General features: G+C 46.7%; 1 protein-coding gene across 2 annotated transcripts in view; it reads right to left on the reverse strand.

Moving 5' to 3' along the window:
- Positions 1-16,211, reverse strand: part of GRK3 (G protein-coupled receptor kinase 3) — a 323,566-nt gene extending 307,355 nt beyond the window's left edge. Inside the window, exon 1 of one of the 2 annotated variants that reach the window (XM_040416568.1) lies at positions 15,287-16,211. In XM_040416568.1, the coding sequence (XP_040272502.1) occupies positions 15,287-15,399 (113 nt within the window). In that variant the 5' untranslated portion in view covers positions 15,400-16,211. Of the gene's footprint in view, positions 1-2,812; positions 3,951-15,286 lie in introns of those variants that run through there. The other variant, XM_040416567.1, reaches the window with a different exon arrangement.
- Between the last annotated feature and the right edge of the window lie 8,154 nt (positions 16,212-24,365).

A 24,365-nucleotide genomic window follows, 5' to 3' on the forward strand; every position in this document is an offset into this window, starting at 1 on the left:
CTCCACAGTCACCGGACCTGAACCCAATCGAGATGGTTTGGGGTGAGCTGGACCGCAGAGTGAAGGCAAAAGGGCCAACAAGTGCTAAGCATCTCTGGGAACTCCTTCAAGACTGTTGGAAGACCATTTCAGGGGACTACCTCTTGAAGCTCATCAAGAGAATGCCAAGAGTGTGCAAAGCAGTAATCAAAGCAAAAGGTGGCTACTTTGAAGAACCTAGAATATGACATATTTTCAGTTGTTTCACACTTGTTTGTTATGTATATAATTCCACGTGTGTTAATTCATAGTTTTGATGCCTTCATAGTCATGAAAATAAAGAAAACTCTTTGAATGAGAAGGTGTGTCCAAACTTTTGGTCTGTACTGTACATGCTGGATATTCTATAGACCAGTGATGGTGAACCATTTAGAGTGCTCAAGCTGCAACCGAAAACCTACTTATTTATCGCCATGTGCCAACATGGCAATTTAATCTGAATACCAATACAGTATATCTTCCATGTACTTTATCATTTAGTTATAATAGCCTGCCTAAATTCAGTGCTTTGCCTGTTCCATTCATAGTGCGCCCTGCACTGATGGATGGCTGGAAACGTCTAAGGCATATTGGTACACCATAGACTTTTTCCAGGGTGCGGGTACCCACACAGAGGGCTCTGAGTGCCGCCTCTGGCACCCGTGCCATAGGTTCGCCACCACTGCTATATACTGATATACCATACAGGTTTTTATTCATCAGGCTCATAATACTGAGGAAGGTCCTCCTCTGGACCGAAACGACTCGATAACATGAGCCATATCCATAATTACAATTGTTATACTTTATGGACCTATACGGATATTTGAACTGATTCATATTATGGAATAAAAAAAGCAAAAGAAAAGGAGACGAGTGCCGTGGTAATATGTTATGTATTACCTGCAACAGGACTGCCAGTTTCATAGGTAAACATCTGCTGACAGATGCCCTTTAAAGTGGCCCTGGAAAAAAAATTAAAAGTGGCCCCATGTTGTAGGTGGGTCCAAACTGACAGAAGGCAGAGGCAACACAAGTAGTAGCGGCCGGCAATACCGTAGTGCAGAACAAGATACCACAGGGCCGCACAAAATACTGCTGCCCGCACCACAGTATGAAACTGCATTATCATTCTGAGGGCGGCAATACAGTTGAATCCAGTAGGGCACCTGCCGCCGCTGGTCAGGGGCATTAGCACCGGATGGTCCTACATTAATTAGTGCTGAGGGCATCAGATCTTTATGTACCTGGCTACAGCCATGAGGAGGCTTAGGGTGGCCCCCTGGGTATGGGTCCACTGGGAAACAATTACACCCTCCCCGAATGGAAGCGGCCATAACAATCATACAAAGCTTGCATCCAAAAACTACTTTTCATAAAATGGCTGTCCAATCTAGTACAATTCAGGTGACCACTAAAATAAATAAATTAATTAATTAATTCATTCATTCATTCATTCATTCATTCATTCAAAACTCTTCATGGTAAGGCCTCATGTGCACGACCGTTGTTCGGGTCCGCATCCGAGCCACAGTTTTTGCGGCTCAGGTGCGGACCCATTCAGTTTAATGGGGCCGCAAAAGATGCGGGCAGGACTCTGTGTGCTGTCCGCATCTGTTGCTCCGTTCTGTGGTCCTGCAAAAAAAAATATATAACGTCCTATTCTTGTCCATTTTGCGGACAAGAATAGGCATTTCTACAATGGGCCGCCTGTTCCGTTCCACAAATTGCGGAAGGCACTTGGGTGACTTCCGTGTTATGCGGATCCGCAATTTGCGGACCGCAAAAAACTGAACGGTTGTGTACATGAGGCTTAAGTGGTACAATGGCATCCTAAAAACAGGACTTGAACCCACCAGATGAAGGCAGGGAATCCTCCAACCAATTTCCACTCAGGGAAAGAAGTTCCCATTTGCGTCTGATGGTTTCCAGTCCAGTTAGTGGGATCACAAAATACAATCCATTCCTAAGCCCATGCACATGAAAGCTCCAAGGACTACTATCCCACCTTCTTAGCTGGTAAAACACCCATTCCATTATATGAGAAGATCCATGGTGTACAGGTGTACTGTCCTTGGCTACACAAGAGCGTTGCGCATGCGCCAGATGCCATTGTAGACAAGTCCTGGTTCCCACCGATTTGTAAAGTGCTATGGAATATACTGCCACTATATAAAGATCATCATTATTATTAGAATTTCTTCTATATGGACAAGTTTGGAACGCTAAACTCCTTCTGCATAACAACATGACAGTGGTTTAAAGTTTTTTATTATTTTTTTTTTTTTTATCTTCCGAGGCTTTTCGGCAGACCCCTCAGTATAGCCAGACCTGCGGAGGGAAGCATACTTACCGGTACTTCGCCCCTGGGTTCCAGCTCCTTCACTCCGCGTATGGCAACATCTAGTTTTTACGGGCGCTGCAGCCAATTACTGCCCATAGCAGCGACGTGTCTCCCTTGTGTCATGTGACCCACTGGCATGATGCAAGGGGGACATTTCAACGCCGAGGCCTGCGATTAGCTGCAGAAGCCAAACCAGATGTTGACACCGAGGGAACGGAGCGTTGCAGGGGAGCAAAGAAGCCAAAACCTAGCAGCTTTCCTCAGCCACGTCGGGGGATGCCCGAAAGGCCCCTGAAGATGGAAAACCCCTTTAGAGGCTCCAAACCTAGTGACAGGTTGTCTTTAAATAAAGATAAGTCATATGAACCACACTACAGGTCATCATCTCCCTATTTACCCATCACAAGTAACCAAAAAGCCAGTCCTGATGCGCTTTGTTCCCCAATTTACCTTGGTTCGGGTAGTACAATCTTCTTACTGGCTCTGGCTGCGGGGGTCGATTTGCTTTTCTCCATTGCCATTAGATAGCTGACATCCGCCAGCACAGCTTCTAAGTCTGCCATTTTTTATTTGATTTTTTTTTTTTTACAAATTTTCAAAACTAAAAGACAAAAATCCCACGATTTAACGGCAGCAGCAGATCCTCCAAAATCAAATCTGCTCTACCTGGAGAAGACAGTCCCGCGGTTCAGTATGTCTGAGAATACTGTGAACCCATCAGAACGACCAGTAGCAGTCTGTACGTTATTGGGATTCCAGGCCTTAAAGAGTTTTCGAAGCACATTATTCATTCATTTTGTCCAGGTCATAAAATTCATTCCTTAAATCGGTGGTGCTCCGGTATATATATTCCCCAAAGAGCAAAGGTGCAATGCAACGAGAAATCCCTGTGTGCGCTGAATGAGGGGAGTAGTCATTTAGCACCGGCCACCACCGCTCCTCAGGTTCCGATTAACTACTTCATTGCAGGGTCCCCCTGTGTATATGCTCCATACCCTTCCGTGGTCAGTGCACAATGCAGTCTAGGCTGTCAAGGGCTGCGCACAGTAGAGTATTGCTTCAGGAGCAGCAATCAGACAGCTTTTGCTTACAAGATGCCTTTCAATTCCTCTTCCGACATTACAGATCCCCCATCGTTTACCAGCCTGCATCCGAGCTCGTGGGTTACGCAGCTTTGGCAGTGAACAGTGACGCTCTCCGATAATTACAGGAGCCTATGTGCACAGTGGATAGATCTACACAGAAATATAAAAGCAAACTGCAGGAAAGCAGGCAGATGCTACAAAGAGCCTTCACATGAAGCATGTATCCAGGTTATACGCAGACGGTAACAGCACCCCTAGTTACATCAAAATGGGGAAAAAATAAAAAAAACCTTAGCACAGGGCTCTGTGTACAGCACATCCGCTTCTCTCTGCAGTGGTGTGTAACAGCTGGCTTGGCCCCTAGAAGGAACTAACCAGTGAGGTCACAAAGCAGCGGGGCTCTCCCAAATGACCTCTAAATTTAAGGCGATGGGTGTATTTTTCTTTTATGTGCAGAGCGCCCCTCGTCTCCGGTGCGGAGCCTCCTGTCGCTGTGTGCAGGGCTGTAGAAGCCGTGATGTCTGTTACTTCCTCTCCTGTGTGTGATAGCAGAGAGAGCTGCCAGGAAATCCTGGCGCCGGATCGTGTGCTTGTGCCGGATCCGGAGTTACAGCCTACATTCTGCACAGCGGCTGTCACTGGTGTATTCTGCCAGATGGGAGTGATGGCTCAATCCTGTCGCTGAGGAAACGCCTTGCCTTTCAATGGATTACTGGTCTGTTCACACAATGTATGTATGTATATAGTGTCAATAACGCCTAGCTACCATGTACTGTGCTAACAGCGCCTATGACATGAGGAGATCCCCTGGGGCAATGACTGAAGCACTGACAATGATATCACCCATGTAAAACACCATAAGGCCTGGAGTTGAGAACCTGCCCCAGCCAACACGTTAAGCGTTCAGTGAAACTCGCACCATTTTGCAAGCAAGTTCAGTCAGTTTTGTCTGCGATTGCGTTTAGTTTTTTCCGAGCAATGCGTTTCTTCCGGTGAAATGCGTTTTGATGCGTTTTTTACACGCGTGATAAAAAACTGAAGGTTTACAAACAACAACTCATAGCAACCATCAGTGAAAAACGCATCGCACCCGCACTTGCTTCCGGATGCTATGCGTTTTTCACTGAAGCCCCATTCACTTCTATGGGGCCAGGGCTGCGTGAAAAACGCAGAATATAGAACATGCGGTGATTATCACGTAACGCAGAACTGATGCGTGAAAAAAAAAACGCTCATGTACACAGACCCATTGAAAGTACCCTTAGGCCCCTTTCGGAAAACTCGCTCGTGTGAAAGGGGCCTAAGGGTACTTTCACACTTGAGGCAGTGTGATCCAGCAAGCAGTTCCGTCGTCGGAACTGCCTGCCAGATCCACCGATCTGGATGTGACTGAAAGCATTTGTGAGACGGAGACGGGTCCGGATACAAATGCATCGCAAGAACGGATCCGTCTCTCCGCTTGCCATGTGAATAGACGGATCAGTCTTATAATATTCTTATTTTTTCGGATCCGTCCTTCAGGTGTTTCTTAATGACGGATCCGGCACTAATACATGTCAATGTAAATGAATGCCGGATCTGGCATTCTGCCAACTAATCAGGTATTTTGGCCGGAGCTAAGGCTACTTTCACACTTGAGGCAGGACGGATCCGACAGGCTGTTCACCCTGTCGGATCCGTCCTTCGCTATTTCGCCGTGCCGCCGCTCCGTCCCCATTGACTATAATGGGGACGGGGGCGGAGCTCCGGCGCAGCACAGCAGTGCACGGCGAAAGGCCACCGGACTAAAAGTCCTGCATGTCCGACTTTTTAGTCCGGCGGTCTCTCACCGTGAACTGCCGCACTGCGCCGGAGCTCCACCCCATCCCCATTGACGGGGTGGCACGGCAAAATAGCGCAAGGATGGATCCGACAGGGTGAACAGCCTGTCGGATCCGTCCTGCCGCAAGTGTGAAAGTACCCTTAAACCGTAGCATGCTGAGGTTTTATCTTTTGCCTGATCAGTCAAAAAGACTAAACTGAAGACATCCTGAACGGATTACTCTCCATTCAGAATGCATGGGGATATAACTGATCAGTTCTTTTACGGTATAGAGCCCCTAGGACGGAAAAACGCAAGTGTTAAAGTACCCTTAGCATCCTTTTACACTTGATGAGGATTAAAAGGGGTTGTCTGCTTTTTACTATTGATGACCTATTCTCAAGATAGGTCAGCAATATCAGATCAGTGGGGGTCCGACTCCAGGCACCCCCCCTGATCAGCTGGTGCTAATACGAGCTCTGCCTTCTCTGCTCTGTTCACCCGCTCGCCGCAGAAATTGCAGTGTAATTACAAGAATGGTATCTCCATTCACTTCTATGGGACGGCTCCTTCCTATGCACTTGAACAGACAGAGCCGTCCCATAGAAGTGAATGGGGACGCCATACGTATAATTACACTGCTCACCACTTTGCTAGTGGGGAGCGGGTGAACAGAGCAGAGAAAGCAGCTCTCATATGTGCGCTGCCTTCTCTTTAAAGGGAACCTGTCAGCACCAAAATGGATCATAAACCGCCAGCAGTACCTTAAAGCTGTTAACATCAGGCTTCGAATGATGTTCTTGTGTAAGATGTCTAAGGCCTCTTTCACACTTGCGTTGTTGGGATCCGGCATGCACTTCCGTTGCCGGAGGTGCCTGCCGAATCCGTAACAACGCAAGTGTACTGAAAGCATTTGAAGACGGAACCGTCTTCCAAATGCTTTCAGTGTTACTATGGCACCCAGGACGCTATTAAAGTCCTGGTTGCCATAGTAGGAGCGGGGAGCGGGGGAGCGGTATACTTACAGTCCGTGCGGCTCCCAGGGCGCTCCAGAATGACGTCGGAGCGCCCCATGCGCATGGATGACGTGATCCATGTGATCACGTGATCCATGCGCTTGGGGCGCCCTGACGTCACTCTGGAGCGCCCGGGGAGCCGCACGGACGGTAAGTATGCTGCTCCCCTGCTCCCCGCTACACTTACCATGGCTGTCAGGACTTTAGCGTCCCGGCAGCCATGGTAACTATTCAGAAAAAGCTAAACGTCGGGTCCGGCAATGCGCCGAAACGACGTTTAGCTTAAGGCCGGATCCGGATCAATGCCTTTCAATGGGCATTGATCCCGGATCCGGCCTTGCGGCAAGTCTTCAGGATTTTTGGCCGGAGCAAAAAGCGCAGCATGCTGCGGTATTTTCTCCGGCCAAAAAACGTTCCGTACCGGAACTGAAGACATCCTGATGCATCCTGAACGGATTACTCTCCATTCAGAATGCATTAGGATAATCCTGATCAGTATTCTTCCGGCATAGAGTCCCGACGACGGAACTCTATGCCGGAAGACAATAACGCAAGTGTGAAAGAGCCCTAAGGCGCATGATCGCTGTAAAACAACTTTTATTCCCCCGCAGGTAGTCTGCAAATGAGGCTTCCTTGCTTCGAGTCTAGGTAAGCACGCCCCTAACTGTCCCCTCTTTTGTTAGATTGACAGCCTACAGTATGGCTAACAGCGGCAGCCAGGGACAGGATCGCGCCTTACCAAAGAGCACCGCGCATGCGTGACACTTATGCGATCCCAGCCACACTGCAGGCTGTTAATCTAACAAAAGAGGGGGCGCGCTTACCTTGACTCACGCAAGATTTTATCTGGAGGGGCGTTTCTTAGGCGGAGCCGAGGAGCTCGACCCTGAGAAAATATGACTCTTCTCTGGTCAAGCATGTAAGATATGACTCTTTTCTGTTAATTAGCATAAAAGGCGGGAAAGCGTTATAGGGCGATAAAATAGGACAGGTTAGTCCTGGGAAGATTATGGATCGATCGCTGGGAACTATCAGGGTAATCAAGCATTAGGTACATTTGGTTTTATATGTCAGAATATGGTAACAGGTTCCCTTTAAACAGCTGATCGGTGGGGGTGCCGGGAGTAGGACCCCCGCCAATCTGATATTGATGACCTATCCTGAGGATAGGTCATCAATAGTAAAAAGCAGACAACCCCTTTAAAAGGTCAATTATCAGGAAGAAGCGTTTGTAGGAATGCATAAGGGTGTCGCTGATCCCTCATCAAATTGGCCGGTCGTTAGCAGGCAGCACATGGCCCGATGTACTTCCGACAATATGCAAAGTGAACGGGAGATGAATCCCTAATCATTTTGCATCAGGCCTTGTTAAATCTGGTGGTGGATTCCTATACAAAATACAAATACAAAAGTACTTTCACACTAGCGTTATTCTTTCCCAGTATTAAAATACGGTAAAGGGTCTCAATACCGAAAAAAAAACGCTTCCATTTTGTCCCAATGCATTCTGAATGGAAAGCAATCCGTTCAGTATGCATCAGGATGTATTCCGTTCCGTCCCTTGTACGGTATTTGACCGGACAACATACCGCAGCTTGCTGTGGTATCTTTGCTGGCCAAAATTCCAGAACACTACCGCACTTGCCGGATTCTCAGTAAAATGTATTAATGCCGGATCCGGTACCAAGTGTTCCGGAAATTGCTGCATCGCCGGATCGGATTTTCTGGTCTGCGCATGTGCAGTTCTTTCTAGCTTTAAAAAAATGTAATACCGGATCCGTTATTCCAGATGATACCGGAAAGCCAGAATCGGTACATCAATGAATAAGTCTAACGGATCCGTATCAATTTGCATACGGATTTCCGGATCCGGCAACACTAATGTGAAAGTACCCTAAAATTCAGTTTATTCTTGTAAATCGGGAAGTAAAGATAATCTCACATTCAATTATGAGCAAGAAGAACCACTCCAAGGCTTTTTATATACGGCCATGTGCACTCCAATGTGCCAGTATTTAGGGAGGAAAAACCACATCTCCTCATCATCTGAAAACACTGGGACATGCAGCCTCAATATGAATTCATTACCACAATCTGATTTATCACTCTGCGGTACACTACAGACGGAAGACGGTACTAGACATAACCTTAGGATGTGTTGTGTATAGAAGCCATCCCTAAACAACACCATTTTTATCAGTGTGATTTATACGGGGGGAAAAAAAATAAAAAAAAATATATGAAATGATGTAGAAATATTAAGGACGTGTCATAAAATCATGGTTATTGATGACTATGGATCCAGTGTGATGGCAGTCGCTGCTAGTATTTTCAATAGTAAGCCAGTTTAATAAAATTAAATTAAAGCACCCCTGTAGTTTAGGCCTCAGGCTGGCAATGCCCGAGGTTCTCCTGACAGGATCGCTCATAAGCGCGTTGCTTTGCTCTGAAACGCTGTGGGTCTCTGAGAAAACAGCTTTAAAACTGGGCCTGTTAAGAGTCCTGGAGAGCTCCCACCTCCCCATTTCTAAAACTATGGGGGAGACTAATCAAAACTGGTGAGAAGGAAAATTAGTTCAGTTGCCCATAGCAACCAGATTCCAACTTTCATTTCCCAAATGAGCTGTTAAAATGAAAGGTGGGATCTGATTGGTTGCTATGGGCAACTGAGCCAGTTCTACTTTACACCAGATTTGATAAATCTCCCCCGATGTGGTCTCGGAAACACCACCGCATTTCAGAGCAAGCAATCACTCTCTGTCATGACGGACCCTGTCAGAGTAAGGCTGGATTCACATCAAGTTTTTGTCATTCGTTTAACATATATGTTGGCGGAGGGATATAGGATACAAAAGCGTAGCAGACCACTTTTTTTCAACCTGCAAAAAAACGAAAACGCATACGTTAACCTATGATTTTTTTTTTACAATGGAACTCTATGGTGAATGGATGCCAGTGTATGACATCCTATATATTTTTTTGTATACATTAAAGGGATGGCAAAAACGTGACGTGAACCCAGCCTAGCATGAGCCCGATGACAGGTTGCGGCCATCGATACATTTGCCCTGCTGCAGCACATAGTATTGCATGGAGCCCATTCAGATTAGGGAATCGACCGATATTGATTTTTTAGAGCCGATACCGATAACCTGTGAACGTTCAGGCCGATAACGTATACCGATATTCTGTGAATTTTGGGAAGGGGGTGATTTATACTTAATATTTTGGTGTATTTTTTTTTTTTACTTTTACTTTATTTAATAACTATTTCCCCCATTAGGGGCTAGAACCCTTGTCCTACAGAGCTCCATTAGGGTGAATAGGATCTCACACTCTCTCTGCTACCCTGTGCATAGTACACACAGCAGCAGGGAGCTTGCCATGGCATCCAGGGCTTCTGTAGCATCATGTTCTGTGATAGCGCGCTGGACGCATTATCGGCAAGGTTAGATTGACTAAATAATAATCGGTAACTCCGATAATCGGTTGATCCCTAATTCAGATGGCTGGTGAGAGGCATCTTCATTGCCTCACAGATGGGGGATGCCAATGAGGCGACTCCCCTTCATGATGTTCAACAAGCACCTTGGATTGAACAAAATAAAAAAAATAAGTAAAAACCAAGAAAAAATAAATAAAATCGGATCAAGTCAAGAATAATGTCTCCTAAGGATAGGTCATCAATATAATAATTTTGGACAACCCCTTTAAGGCTAAGCTCACACACTTTGCGCTGATTTCTCAGGTGATGGCACCTTCGTTCGTGGATTGTTGCCATGTGTAAACAGGGATGTGCCACCTACAATACGCAAAGTGAAATAACGAGCGCCCGCCCCCTTTTCCTTGGCATCAGGCCATGTGAAAGGCTCTTTATATAAGCACTAATTGTATATCATTGGCCTGGCATCAGCCCGTGTAATAGGCCTCTCACCTGAGCCTATGTCGTAGAGTCTGTCACATCAGAACAGAAGGAAAATAGAATATGGAACCACTGACAGGCAATGCTGGCATCCGGAATTATATTTAAAGGATAACCGTCGTATATATATTTTTTGGAGTATTGGATTGTGGTGATTAATATCACTTTGGTAGCCCTATTTCAACTTTTCACTGTGTATTCAATTACCCCTTAATTCCACAGTTTTGTTCCCTGTACTGCCTATTTTTACCTGTGCTTAAAATAGGGTTGCTAGGCATGGTCCGTCCTTCATAGTAGGACGGAGGACGCTGCGTGCAAGGTCACATTACTGACAGCCAGGGACTGTAAGTAAATGATTAAAGCCAGGTCCTTCCCAGCAGCTGATAACAGTGCCTGGGCTGTGTGCACTTCTCCCTGTCCCTGCGCTTGGCAGACGCTCCCTCACTCAGCAGAGCTGGAGGATGCAGAGTGGAAGCAGCGCAGAACAGGGAAGGGAGATCTGCCGTCTGCTCAGTGTATAAATGAAAGCAACATGTGGTAAGAGGACCCCTTTGTGCTGCAGGAGATTAACTCTTTAGGGGGGAGGGCTCTGGTTACTGACACTTTTGGGGGGCTATTGTTACTGGCTAGTGAGGGCAGGCGGGATTAGCCTCAGGGGGAGGGCAGTGGCGGACATCCTAACTGAATAGTGAAATTGCAGTTTTATGCAGACTGGTTGCTAAGGGCTGAATCTTATTAAATATGAGGTAAGTCAGTCTAATAGTAACTGATTCTGGAATATCATGTTATTATTAACTACATATATGAAAATTGAAATTAGGGTCTAAGTGTGACAGTTATCCTTTAAATCGGTTATAAGCAGAAAACCACTAAGCAAGTGTGAACATAGGCTAGAAGTGGTTGAGTAGCAATAGCTGAAAAGAACACATGCCCAAGGAATGGCAGTGAGATCCAGGGCAAATACTGAAAAGTTCCAGCTAAAATCATCAACCTTATTACATTTCCTTAAAATCCATGGAAAGAGATCAAATGCCACTTAAGCGTTTCAAGTCGTTCTTGGCCCTAAAAGTGGCATAAAATGTGTAAGCTGTCTTGCTAAGGATATGAAAGAGCATCTGTCAGCATGATCAATGCTATTAAACCAGGCACACAGCCTGGTGGGGTTGATCATGCTGATAAAAATGATACCCTGATTATGACTATCCGTGGCCTCGTTGCTGAGAAAAATAAATTTTTATTTAATGCAAATAACCTTACTGGAGCACCAAGGGGCTGGCCAGAGCCCTCGGAGCACCCCCTTCAGCTTCAGTCATGATCAACCCTACATGTCTGTATCCCTGGTTTAATAGGGTTGATCATGCTGGCAGATGCTCTTTAAAAGGATTTCTGTCATGACATTTTAGGCCTATAACCTAAACATATGGCCAGGTTCCTACTAATACCCTGAATCCGAAACGGACCTTATTAAATGTGCCTGTGGCTCTATTAGCACATAAAACAGGTTTTTATAACCTGTCACTCGCCTACCTAAGGTGCCCAAGGGCACGTCGCTTCAAACAGGGTGCCCGGCTGCAGCCATCTCCGTCTGGTGCCCAGCGCCGCCTTCTCAGTTGAAATCGGCGCCTTCCTCACCTCAGCCCCACCTCCGCAATCGTCCGATCCCTCAAGTTATGCCTAGTGTGCACGCGCGGGATCTGGCAGAGGGGCCTGGACGATTGCGGAGGCGGGGCTGAGGTGATGAAGGCGGCGATTTCTACTGGGAAGGCGGCGCTGGGCACCAGACGGAGATGGCTGCAGCCGGGCACCCTGTATGAAGCGACAGGTTATAAAAACCTGTTTTATGTGCTATTAGAGCCACAGGCACATTTAATAAGGTCAGTTTCGGATTCAGGGTATTTGGACGGACCTGGCCATATGTTTAGGTTATAGGCCTAAAATGTCATGACAGAATCCCTTTAACAATTGTATCCACTAAGTGCGGCTGGGATAGAGACAGACAGGGTGCCTTCACAAGCAGCGCCGATGCGTACTTTAGGGTCATGCAGATTTTGGTGGGGAGTTCCCATCGAGATCTATGGAGAGATTGGGCTTCACAATATCTGCAGCAGAACAGAGACGTACATAATTTTAGGGTAACCACATGATAACGCCATAGGAATACATGGGGAACTATTTATGATGCAGATTCTTCCGAAACTGCATTTGCTTAGGGTGAAGGCTCACACGTCTGATTTTCAAAATACATGTGTAAAAAATGTAGCGCTGAATGCCAGCAGATTTTTACACCTCAAACTTAGGCGCGTTTTTGTAAACAGTTTTTCAGGCTGATTTTTTACTTTATTAAAGGGTAACGGTCATATTTTTCTTATTTTTTTTATGTAATTGGATTGGTCAGACTAAGTTTACCTTAGTTCCCTTTTGTATAGGTATTGAATTACCTAGTAATTGCAGCATGTTCTTTCCTCCCCCAGGCATTTCAGTGGTGCGGCTAAACAGCGTTCCTAGGTGTCGTCCGTCTCCTATCTTCTATATAGCGTGCTCCCGTCGGACGGGGATAGTGCCGATATTCGCGATAAAGATTTGTGATTAGCATATTCGCGATCAACTACTCAGGAGGAAGAGGGCGTGTTTAAGTCTGGAGAAAGGCGATTGGTTGGGGTGAGCCGAATTAATTCTGGGTAGTTAGGGATGGAGGTCTTAGCCTCAGGGTAAGGGCACCGGCGGCCATCTTGAGAAAATAGGTCAGAAAGAAGTCTTGTGAGGAGCGGTTGCTATGGACGGAATCTTATTAAACAAGTGGTATGTGAACACAATAATTAGTGATTATGGATTATCACCACAGCAGCAACAACATATATGAAAATTTAATTTTGAGCGAAAATATGACAGTTATCCTTTAAATTTTATAGTACTCTTCCTACAAGCGGTTTTTGGTGCGTTTACGCACGTATGGGCACATCTGAAATTGTACTTTTTTAATGCTTCCCATCAGCGCGGATTCTGCCCCACTGTAGAACATGCTGCTTTTTTCTTACGTGTACGTATAAAATAGAAGCAAGTGCTGCTTCCCATTGAAATGAATGGGAGGCTGTTTTGAGCCGTTTTTTGGAGCTGATTTTGATGCCGAAACGTTCCCAAATTAGCGCCAAAAAAACTCTGTGTGAACTGACCCTTAGGTCAGGTAGATGGACAGACAGACAGATGGCAACAGTGGCAGCTTTCCCATTTCCTGGGGCTGCCACCAATAGACGTCCTCCCTCCTGCAGCCTGGCAGGCAGTGCTTGCTCCATTCTTCCTCTTGTGGAGACATCTGCAGCTCTAGGCCCTTCCAGCCGCAGCGTCTCCATATCGAATGCTCTGTAAGGGTCATCGATGCCTTCAATAACCAGGCAGAGTGATGACACAGCACGAGCCATTTTTCTCAATTCACGGGCTGCCTAATATTTTCATTAGACAATGAAGGGATCAATGCAACCTCTTCCTCCAGCCCCCTATTCACAAGCAATGCACGCTGTGCAACCACCTGCAGATGAGAGGTCTGCATCTGCTGTAGACTGGAGCTGGGGGTCTGCAAACCCTAATACTGCTCCAGTTATGGGGGTTTAAAAAAATATATATATATATATAATTGTAATTACCACATGCAGAATTTAACCACAAGGGGAGCGGAATTTCCCCATTTAGAGCACATGTTCACGGAGAAGAACACGCTCACTACCTGAATAGATTCACTGCAGGGAAAGCCATTCCAAGCATAGAAAAAGATTTTATTTAAATTTGAAGATACAAAAGAAGAGGAAGACCAAATTCCCTGCAATCGACCAGATACAGGACCATTGGCCTATACCAGGCATCAGCAACCTTCAGCTGTTGTGAAACTACAATGCCCAGCATGCTCGTTTCATTTTTATGCGAGTTCTTAAAAGAGCAGAGCAAGTATGCATGCTGGGAGTTGTAGTTTCACAACCGCTGGAGTGCCGGAGGTTGCATACCCCTGGCCTACACTCTACTGAGCATCCTGGACACCGTATGTAGGCTCTATATACCATTTCTAATGGTTAAGACCAGGGACGGACTAAACCTTGGGATCTAGGAGCAAGTTTGTCTTTTCTAGTCGCCAGGTTATAAAAATGTGATAGACACCAACACAAAAGTATCAAAACCTGATCCTAGTGGCATCTGTGACCACTATATGTGGACCGAGAATGTCTCTCTGATTTTTCCATCTAGTATGGGTCTACACCAGATATAGAAGACCACAACATACACCCTCTCCAGTGCCATTTACCATCTAGTATGGGTCTACACCAGACGTAGAAGACCACATATGTTCATTACATACACCCGCCAGTGCCATTTACCATCTAGTATGGGTCTACACCAGACGTAGAAGACCACATGTTCATTACATACACCCCCCAGTGCCATTTACCATCTAGTATGGGTCTACACCAGACGTAGAAGACCACATATGACCATTACATACACCCGCCAGTGCCATTTACCATCTAGTATGGGTCTACACCAGACGTAGAAGACCACACATGACCATTACATACACCCCCCAGTGCCATTTACCATCTAGTATGTGGTCTCCTACGTCTGATGTAGACCTATATATGACCATTACATACACCCCCCAGTGCCATTTACCATCTAGTATGGGTCTACACCAGACGTAGAAGACCACACATGACCATTACATACACCCCCCAGTGCCATTTACCATCTAGTATGGGTCTACACCAGACGTAGAAGACCACACATGACCATTACATACACCCCCCAGTGCCATTTACCATCTAGTATGTGGTCTCCTACGTCTGATGTAGACCTATATATGACCATTACATACACCCCCCAGTGCCATTTACCATATAGTATGGGTCTACACCAGACGTAGAAGACCACATATGACCATTACATACACCCCCCAGTGCCATTTACCATCTAGTATGGGTGTACATCAGATGTAGAAGACCACGCATGACCATTACATACACCCCCAGTGCCATTTACCATCTAGTATGGGTCTACATCAGATGTAGAAGACCACGCATGACCATTACATACACCCCCCCTCCCCCCAGTGCCATTTACCTGGGTTCAGGTAGCACAATCTTCTTGCTGGCCCTGGCTGCTGGGGTGGACTTGCTCTTCTCCATAGCCATCAGATAGCTGACGTCCGCCAGCACTGCTTCCAGGTCCGCCATGCTTGACTACAGGTGAACTTTACAGATCCGCTAACAGTTTATAGTGGCAGCAGCACAAAGTTGCAAATATCCATAAAAATCAAATAAAAATAAATTAAATATGAAAAATAAATTCCTCTTAAAAAAAAAAAAAAATTAAAATGTTAACACTGCAATTTCCAGGAGAGGTCAGAGGTCTACAGTGATCTGGGGTGACAATGACCAGGAGGCTCTTCTTCATGTGACTGCTCTTAAAGGGGACAGCAACTGAAATAACCTTCAATCTTATTTATAAAAAAACAACAACAACACACTGAAGCTTGTGACTACTATGTGGTTGGCCCGGCTGTGCCAGTCTGTATGGAGTCAGACGGCTGTGCCCAGGAGATGCCCAGCAATTCCTCCGGCCAACATGTTGCAGACCCGCAGCGGCACAATCCTATTCCCGGGGCACTAGGCACGGCTCACACACAGGGCTGAACGTGAGGGCCACCATGACACAGGCAGGCAGGGGATGTGTCTGCGGCAATGGCAGTCACCACACTGTGCCGCTTCCTCTTCCAGCCGCCTCCATTGCTGAACGTGGACACACTGAGCGGCAGAGCAGGGCGATTCTGACAGAACAAAGCCTCCTCAATTCATTCCAGCAAGAAAATACGGCTCCGTATAGGAGAATCCGGTGTAAACAAGGCTCCCCCTCCGTGTAACAGCTGCTTGCCACCTCCCAGCAGCACCGGGCGGCTCCTCCACCGACTGTCCGGCCCCGTCCAGCACGTCCCTCGTCTCCGGTGCGGAGCCTCCTGTCGCTGTGTGCAGGGCTGTAGAAGCCGTGATGTCTGTTACTTCCTCTCCTGTGTGTGATAGCAGAGAGAGCTGCCAGGAAATCCTGGCGCCGGATCGTGTGCTTGTGCCGGATCCGGAGTCACGGTCTCTACATACACTGCAGGCTGCACCTGGGCTTTTCCTTGTCTTCTGTAGGGCTGGAATCACACATGCGGTTTTTCAGGCAATTATGGAGTACATACCAAAGAACAGAGTATCAGTCTTAGGGCTCGTTCACACAAACGTTTTTTGCATTCCATATCCGGTCCATATACGGAACCATTCATTTCAATGGGTCCGCAAAAGATGCGGACAGCACTCCGTGTGCTGTCTGCATCCGTTGCTCTGTTCTGTGACCCCGCAAAAATTATGAGACATGTCCTATTCTTGTCTGTTTTGCAGACAAGAATAGGCATCTCTATAATGGGCCTCCTGTTCTGTTCCGCAAATGGCGGAAGGCACGCGGGCGGCATCCGTGTTTTGCGGTTACGCAATTTGAGGACCTCAAAACATGGCACAGTCGTGTGAACTAGCCCTTAGGCTACATGCACACAACCGTACGTGTTTTGCGGTACGTAAATTGCGGATCCGCAAATAAAAAAAAACAGATGCCATCCTTTTTTTTTGCGGATCCATTGTAACATTGCCTAAAACGGACAAGAATAGGACATGTTCTATTTTTTTAGCGGGGCTACGGAACGGACATACTGATGCGGACAGCACACCGTGTGCTGTCCGCATTTTTTGCGGACCCATTAAAAATGAATGGGTCCGCATCCTATCCGCAAAAAAAACGGAACAGACACGTAAACAAACAACGTTCGAGTGCATGTAGCCTTAGGGCTGACGACCGGTCCCGTGCTCTGGACCGCAAATTGCGCTCAGCAATGCAGGGGAACCGACCGTAGGGTTGCAGTATGCGGAAGCAGAACCCATTCACTTGCATGCACTACTTTTTGCGGTGCTTCAGTGGGGTTCCTTGCCTCCGTTCCGCAAGACACCTTCCGGATTGTGGACCCACTCAAGTGAAAGGGTCAGCATCCGTGATGTAGTGCACAAATGGCCAGTGCCTGTATGTTGTGGACCGCAATACGGGCACTGGGCATTGACTTGAATGGGTCAGCGATCCGCAAAATATGGAGAATGATAGGACTTCACCTATGTTTTGCGGAGGTATGGATCAGAAGCCCACAGAAACACTACAAAGCGCTTCTGTGGGCTTTCTGGTCTGTGCCTCCACATCGCAAAAGATAGGACGTGTCCTATATTTGGCAGATCACCATTCAAGTCAATGGGTCCACTCTGCAATACGTCAATACGAGGGGAGATCTAATAACTATGTATAAATATATCAGGGGTCAGTACAGAGATCTATCCCATCATCTATTTATCCCCAGGACTGTGACGAGGGGACATCCTCTGCGTCTGGAGGAAAGAAGGTTTGTACACAAACATAGAAAAGGATTCTTTACGGTAAGAGCAGTGAGACTATGGAACTCTCTGCCTGAGGAGGTGGTGATGGTGAGTACAATAAAGGAATTCAAGAGGGGCCTGGATGTATTTCTGGAGTGTAATAATATTACAGGCTATAGCTACTAGAGAGGGGTCGTTGATGTATTTCTGGAGTGTAATATTACAGGCTATAGCTACTAGAGAGGGGTCGTTGATCCAGGGAGTTAGGCCTCATGCACACAACCGTTCAGTTTTTTGCGGTTCACAAACCGCGGATCCGCAAAAAGAACGGAAGCCACCCATGTGCCTTCCACAATTTGCGGAACGGAACGGGCGGCCCATTGTAGAAATGCCTATTCTTGTCCGCAAAACGGACAAGAATAGGACGTTATTATTTTTTTTTGCGGGGCTACAGAAAGGAGCAACGGATGCGGACAGCACACAGAGTGCTGTCCACATCTTTTGCGGCCCTATTGAAGTGAATGGGTCCTCATCCGAGCCGCAAAAACTACAGCTCAGGTGCGGACCAAAACAACGGCCATGTGCATGAGGCCTTATTCCTTTTGCCTGATTGGAGCCAAGAAGGAATTTTTTCCCTTAAAATGAAGACAAGTGACTTCTACCTCACAGTTTTTTTTTTTGCCTTCCTTGGATCAACTTGCAGGATAACAGGCCGAACTGGATGGACAAATGTCTTTTTTCAGCCTTATGTACTATGTTACATGTGAGAATTCCAGCCTTAGGGTATGTTCACACATGGGATTTTGGCAGTGTCCATATATCCCATGGCAGAAACCTCAGCGTTTTTTTAATTTGCATTCTGCTCTTGGTTTAGTTCCATTGCCATGGCAGTTAGGGGCCCAACAAGGGCCGCTAGATCTGCCATGAACATAAGCCTATTAAGCTCTGCCTAAGGTAGGGTCTACCAGTAAGTATAACAATGACAGGTATAATACTATGAAGTGATTTCAGGGTTAAGGCTACTTTCACACCTGCGGCAGGACGGATCCGACATGCTGTTCACCATGTCGGATCCGTCCTTCCGCTATTTCGCCAGACCGCCGCTCCGTCCCCATTGACTATAATGGGAACGAGGGCGGAGCTCCAGCGCAGCATTGCGGAGCACGGCGAAAGCCGCCGGACTAAAAAGTCCTGCATGTCCGACTTTTTAGTTCGGCGGCTTTCGCCGTGCACCGCCGGAGCTCCACCCCCGTCCCCATTATAGTCAATGGGGACGGAGTGGCGGTCCGGCGGCACGGCGAAATAGCGGAAGGACGGATCCGACATGGTGAACAGCATGTCGGATACATCCTGCCGCAAGTGTGAAAGTACCCTTAGGGGGTTGTCCAGCCCCAAAAGGAAGTTTAAGAGGGGGTCGGTACAACGACTGGTATTGCTTATGCCAGTCTTAATAATAAGCCCTGCTGGCATACAGGGAGCCAGAATTATTAAGAGGTAACATTTTTGGTGCATCTTGCGGAGTTCTGTGTGCCAGAAAATGTAATGTATGCCAGTCATGGCACGGAGGTGCAGCCCAAAACCTGCCACCTCCTGCCTAAATTTTGTGGCAAGAGAACATCAAAAAGGCACAAATTTTGGCACAACATGGTACTTATAAGGCCCCTTTCACACGGGCGAGTATTCCGCACAGATGCGAGGCGGAAGGTGAACGCATTGCACCCGCACTGAATACCGACCCATTCATTTCTATGGGGCTGTTCACATGAGCGGTGATTTTCACGCATCACTTGTGCGTTGCGTGAAAATCGCAGCATGCTCTATATTCTGCATTTTTCACGCAACGCAGGCCCCATAGAAGTGAATGGGGTTGCGTCAAAATCGCAAGCAAGTGCGGATGCGGTGCAATTTTCACGCACGGTTGCTAGGAGACGATCGGGATGGAGACCCGATCATTATTATTTTCCCTTATAACATGGTTATAAGGGAAAATACACTGCTCAAAAAAATAAAGGGAACACAAAAATAACACAACCTAGATCTGAATTAATTAAATATTCTTCTGAAATACTTTGTTCTTTACATAGTTGAATGTGCTGACAACAAAATCACACAAAAATAAAAAAATGGAAATTAAATTTTTCAACCTATGGAGGTCTGGATTTGGAGTCACACTCAAAATTAAAGTGGAAAAACACACTACAGGCTGATCCAACTTTGATGTAATGTCCTTAAAACAAGTCAAAATGAGGCTCAGTAGTGTGTGTGGCCTCCACGTGCCTGTATGACCTCCCTACAACGCCTGTGCATGCTCCTGATGAGGTGGCGGACGGTCTCCTGAGGGATCTCCTCCCAGACCTGGACTAAAGCATCTGCCAACTCCTGGACAGACGTTGGTGGATAGAGCGAGACATGATGTCCCAGATGTGCTCAATTGGATTCAGGTCTGGGGAACGGGCGGGCCAGTCCATAGCATCAATGCCTTCGTCTTGCAGGAACTGCTGACACACTCCAGCCACATGAGGTCTAGCATTGTCTTGCATTAGGAGGAACCCAGGGCCAACCGCACCAGCATATGGTCTCACAAGGGGTCTGAGGATCTCATCTCGGTACCTAATGGCAGTCAGGCTACCTCTGGCGAGCACATGGAGGGCTGTGCGGCCCTCCAAAGAAATGCCACCCCACACCATTACTGACCCAATGCCAAACCGGTCATGCTGGAGGATGTTGCAGGCAGCAGCACGTTCTCCACGGCGTCTCAAGACTCTGTCATGTCTGTCACATGTGCTCAGTGTGAACCTGCTTTCATCTGTGAAGAGCACAGGGCGCCAGTGGCGAATTTGCCAATCTTGGTGTTCTCTGGCAAATGCCAAACGTCCTGCACGGTGTTGGGCTGTAAGCACAACTCCCACCTGTGGACGTCGGGCCCTCATATCACCCTCATGGAGTCTGTTTCCGACCGTTTGAGCAGACACATGCACATTTGTGGCCTGCTGGAGGTCATTTTGCAGGGCTCTGGCAGTGCTCTCCTGTTCCTCCTTGCACAAAGGCGGAGGTAGCGGTCCTGCTGCTGGGTTGTTGCCCTCCTACGGCCTCCTCCACGTCTCCTGATGTACTGGCCGGTCTCCTGGTAGTGCCTCCATGCTCTGGACACTACGCTGACAGACACAGCAAACCTTCTTGCCACAGCTCACATTGATGTGCCATCCTGGATAAGCTGCACTACCTGAGCCACTTGTGTGGGTTGTAGACTCCGTCTCAAAAGTGACCGAAAAATCAGCCAGGAAGCATAGGAACTGAGAAGTTGTCTGTGGTCACCACCTGCAGAACCACTCCTTTATTGGGGGTGTCTTGCTAATTGCCTATAATTTCCACCTGTTGTCTATCCCATTTGCACAACAGCATGTGAAATTGATTGTCACTCAGTGTTGCTTCCTAAGTGGACAGTTTGATTTCACAGAAGTGTGATTGACTTGGAGTTACATTGTGTTGTTTAAGTGTTCCCTTTATTTTTTTGAGCAGTGTAATAGCATTCTGAATACAGAATGCATAGTAAAATAGCAGCGCAGCCCGGCATCTCCTTCTGTCTCCTTTGCTGAACAGGACCTGTGGTGACGTCACTCCGGTCATCACATGATCCATCACATGATCTTTTACCATGGTGATGGATCATGTAATGACCGGAGTGACATCACCACAGGTCCTGTTCAGCAAAGGAGACAGAAGAAGATGCCGGGCTGCGCGATCAAGTGGATTAAGGTGAGTTAAATTATTTTTTATTTTTTAACCCCTCCAGCGCTATTGTACTATGCATTCTGTATTCAGAATGCTATTATTTTCCCTTATAACCATGTTATAAGGGAAAATAATACAATCTACACAACCCCGATCCCAAGCCCGAACTTCTGTGAAGAAGTTTGGGTTTGGGTATCAAACATGCGCGATTTTTCTCACGCGAGTGCAAAACGCATACAATGTTTTGCACTCGCGCGGAAAAATCGCACGTGTTCTCGCAACGCACCCGCACATTTTCCCGCAACGCCCGTCTGAAAGAGGCCTAACTTTTTATGCCAAAAACTGGCTTGTAAGCTCAATAAAAATACCGCCCCAGCAGAAAAAATACCATAGTGCAGCACATGGTACCACGCCAGCAGAACCAAATTCCACAGTGCAGCACAATATACCATCCCAGCAGAACCAAATACCACAGTGCAGCACAAAATACTGCCCCAGCAGAACCAAATACCACAGTGCAGCACAAAATACTGCCCCAGCAGAACCAAATACCACAGTGCAGCACAAAATACTGCCCCAGCAGAACCAAATACCACAGTGCAGCACAATATACCATCCCAGCAGAACCAAATACCACAGTGCAGCACAAAATACTGCCCCAGCAGAACCAAATACCACAGTGCAGCACAATATACCATCCCAGCAGAACCAAATACCACAGTGCAGCACAAAATACCGCCTCAGCAGAACCAAATACCGCAGTGCAGCACAAAATACCACCCCAGCAGAACCAGATACCACAGTGCAGCACAAAATACTGCCCCAGCAGAACCAGATACCACAGTGCAGCACAAAATACTTCCCCAGCAGAACCAAATACCGCAGTGCAGCACAAAATACTGCCCCAGCAGAACCAGATACCACAGTGCAGCACAAAATACCGCATCAGCAAAACCAAATACCGCAGTGCAGCACAAAATACTGTCCCAGCAGAACCAAATGCCACAGTGCAGCACAATATGCCATCACAGCAGAACCAAATACTGCAGTGCAGCACAAAATACTGCCCCAGCAGAACCAAATACCAGAGTGCAGCACAAAATACCATCCCAGCAGAACCAAATACCACAGTGCAGCACAAAATACTGCCCCAGCAGAAAAAATACCATAGTGCAGCACAATATACTGCCCCAGCAGAACCAAATACCGCAGTGCAGCACAAAATACTGCCCCAGCAGAACCAGATACCACAGTGCAGCACAAAATACCGCATCAGCAAAACCAAATACCGCAGTGCAGCACAAAATACTGTCCCAGCAGAACCAAATGCCACAGTGCAGCACAATATGCCATCACAGCAGAACCAAATACTGCAGTGCAGCACAAAATACTGCCCCAGCAGAACCAAATACCAGAGTGCAGCACAAAATACTGCCCCAGCAGAACCAAATACCACAGTGCAGCACAAAATACCACCTCAGGAGAACCAAATACCGCAGTGCAGCACAAAATACCGCCTCAGCAGAACCAAATTCCACAGTGCAGCACAAAATACTGCCCCAGCAGAAAAAATACCATAGTGCAGCACAATATACTGCCCCAGCAGAACCAAATACCACAGTGCAGCACAAAATACCGCCTCAGGAGAACCAAATACCGCAGTGCAGCACAAAATACCGCCTCAGCAGAACCAAATGCCGCAGTCCAGCACAAAATACCACCCCAACAGAACCAAATGCCACAGTGCACCACAATATACCATCCCAGCAGAACCAAATACTACAGTGCAGCACAAAATACTGCCCCAGCCAATATACCATCCCAGCAGAACCAAATACTACAGTGCATCACAAAATACTGCCCCAGCAGAACCAAATACCACAGTGCAGAACCAAATACCAGAGTGCAGCACAAAATACCATCCCAGCAGAACCAAATACCACAGTGCAGCACAAAATACTGCCCCAGCAGAACCAAATACCAGAGTGCAGCACAATATACTGCCCCAGCAGAACCAAATACCACAGTGCAGCACAAAATACCGCCTCAGGAGAACCAAATACCGCAGTGCAGCACAAAATACCGCCTCAGCAGAACCAAATACCACAGTCCAGCACAAAATACCACCCCAGCAGAACCAAATACCACAGTGCAGCACAAAATACCACCCCAGCAGAACCAAATACCACCGTGCAGCACAAAATACTGCCCCAGCAGAACCAAATACCATAGTGCAGTACAAAATACTGCCCCAGCAGAACCAGATACCACAGTGCAGCACAATATACCGCTCCAGCAGAACCAAATAACACAGTGCAGCACAAAATACTGCCTCAGCAGAACCAAATAATACACAGTGCTGCACAACATACTACCCCAGCAGCACCAAATACCGCTGCCTGTTGCACGATATAAAACTGTATCATTGTCCTGAGGATGACAATACAGTTGAATTCTGGAGGGCACCTGCGGCCATTGATCAGAGGCATAAGTGCCTGATCCTCCTACATTATTAGTGCTGAGAGCATCAGACCTGGGTACAGCCATTAGGAGGCCTTGTGTGGCCCCCTGGGAAATTTCCCTGTAGGATCTATGGCCAGTTATTGAAAAAAATAATAATAATGAAAAATAATTTAAAAAAACTTCCTGTACAGAATTATTATATATTATATAAAGAAAACTTAGCATAATTGGCATCTCCACGTCTGTAACGACCCAAACTTTAAAAATATTGCGTTATATTGTGTTATGTTTGTTTTTTGTTCTTCCCACCTCCCCCAAAGAATAAAATGAAAAGTCATAAATATCCCAGGAAAACTACAACTTGTCCCACTAAAGATAATGCTACATTGACAAAAAATAAAAGTGTTATTGATTTTGGAATGCAATGACAGAAAAACATTTTAAGTGTTTTTTTATCGTGCAAAATTAGTAAAACATAATAAAAGCAATATAAATTTAGTATAGCTGTAATGGCATCGACCTAGAGAAGTCAGTTATCATGTTTTTTTTGCCACAGG

This window comes from Bufo bufo, chromosome 2 (assembly GCF_905171765.1).
Source record: "Bufo bufo chromosome 2, aBufBuf1.1, whole genome shotgun sequence".
Taxonomy (NCBI): domain Eukaryota; kingdom Metazoa; phylum Chordata; class Amphibia; order Anura; family Bufonidae; genus Bufo; species Bufo bufo.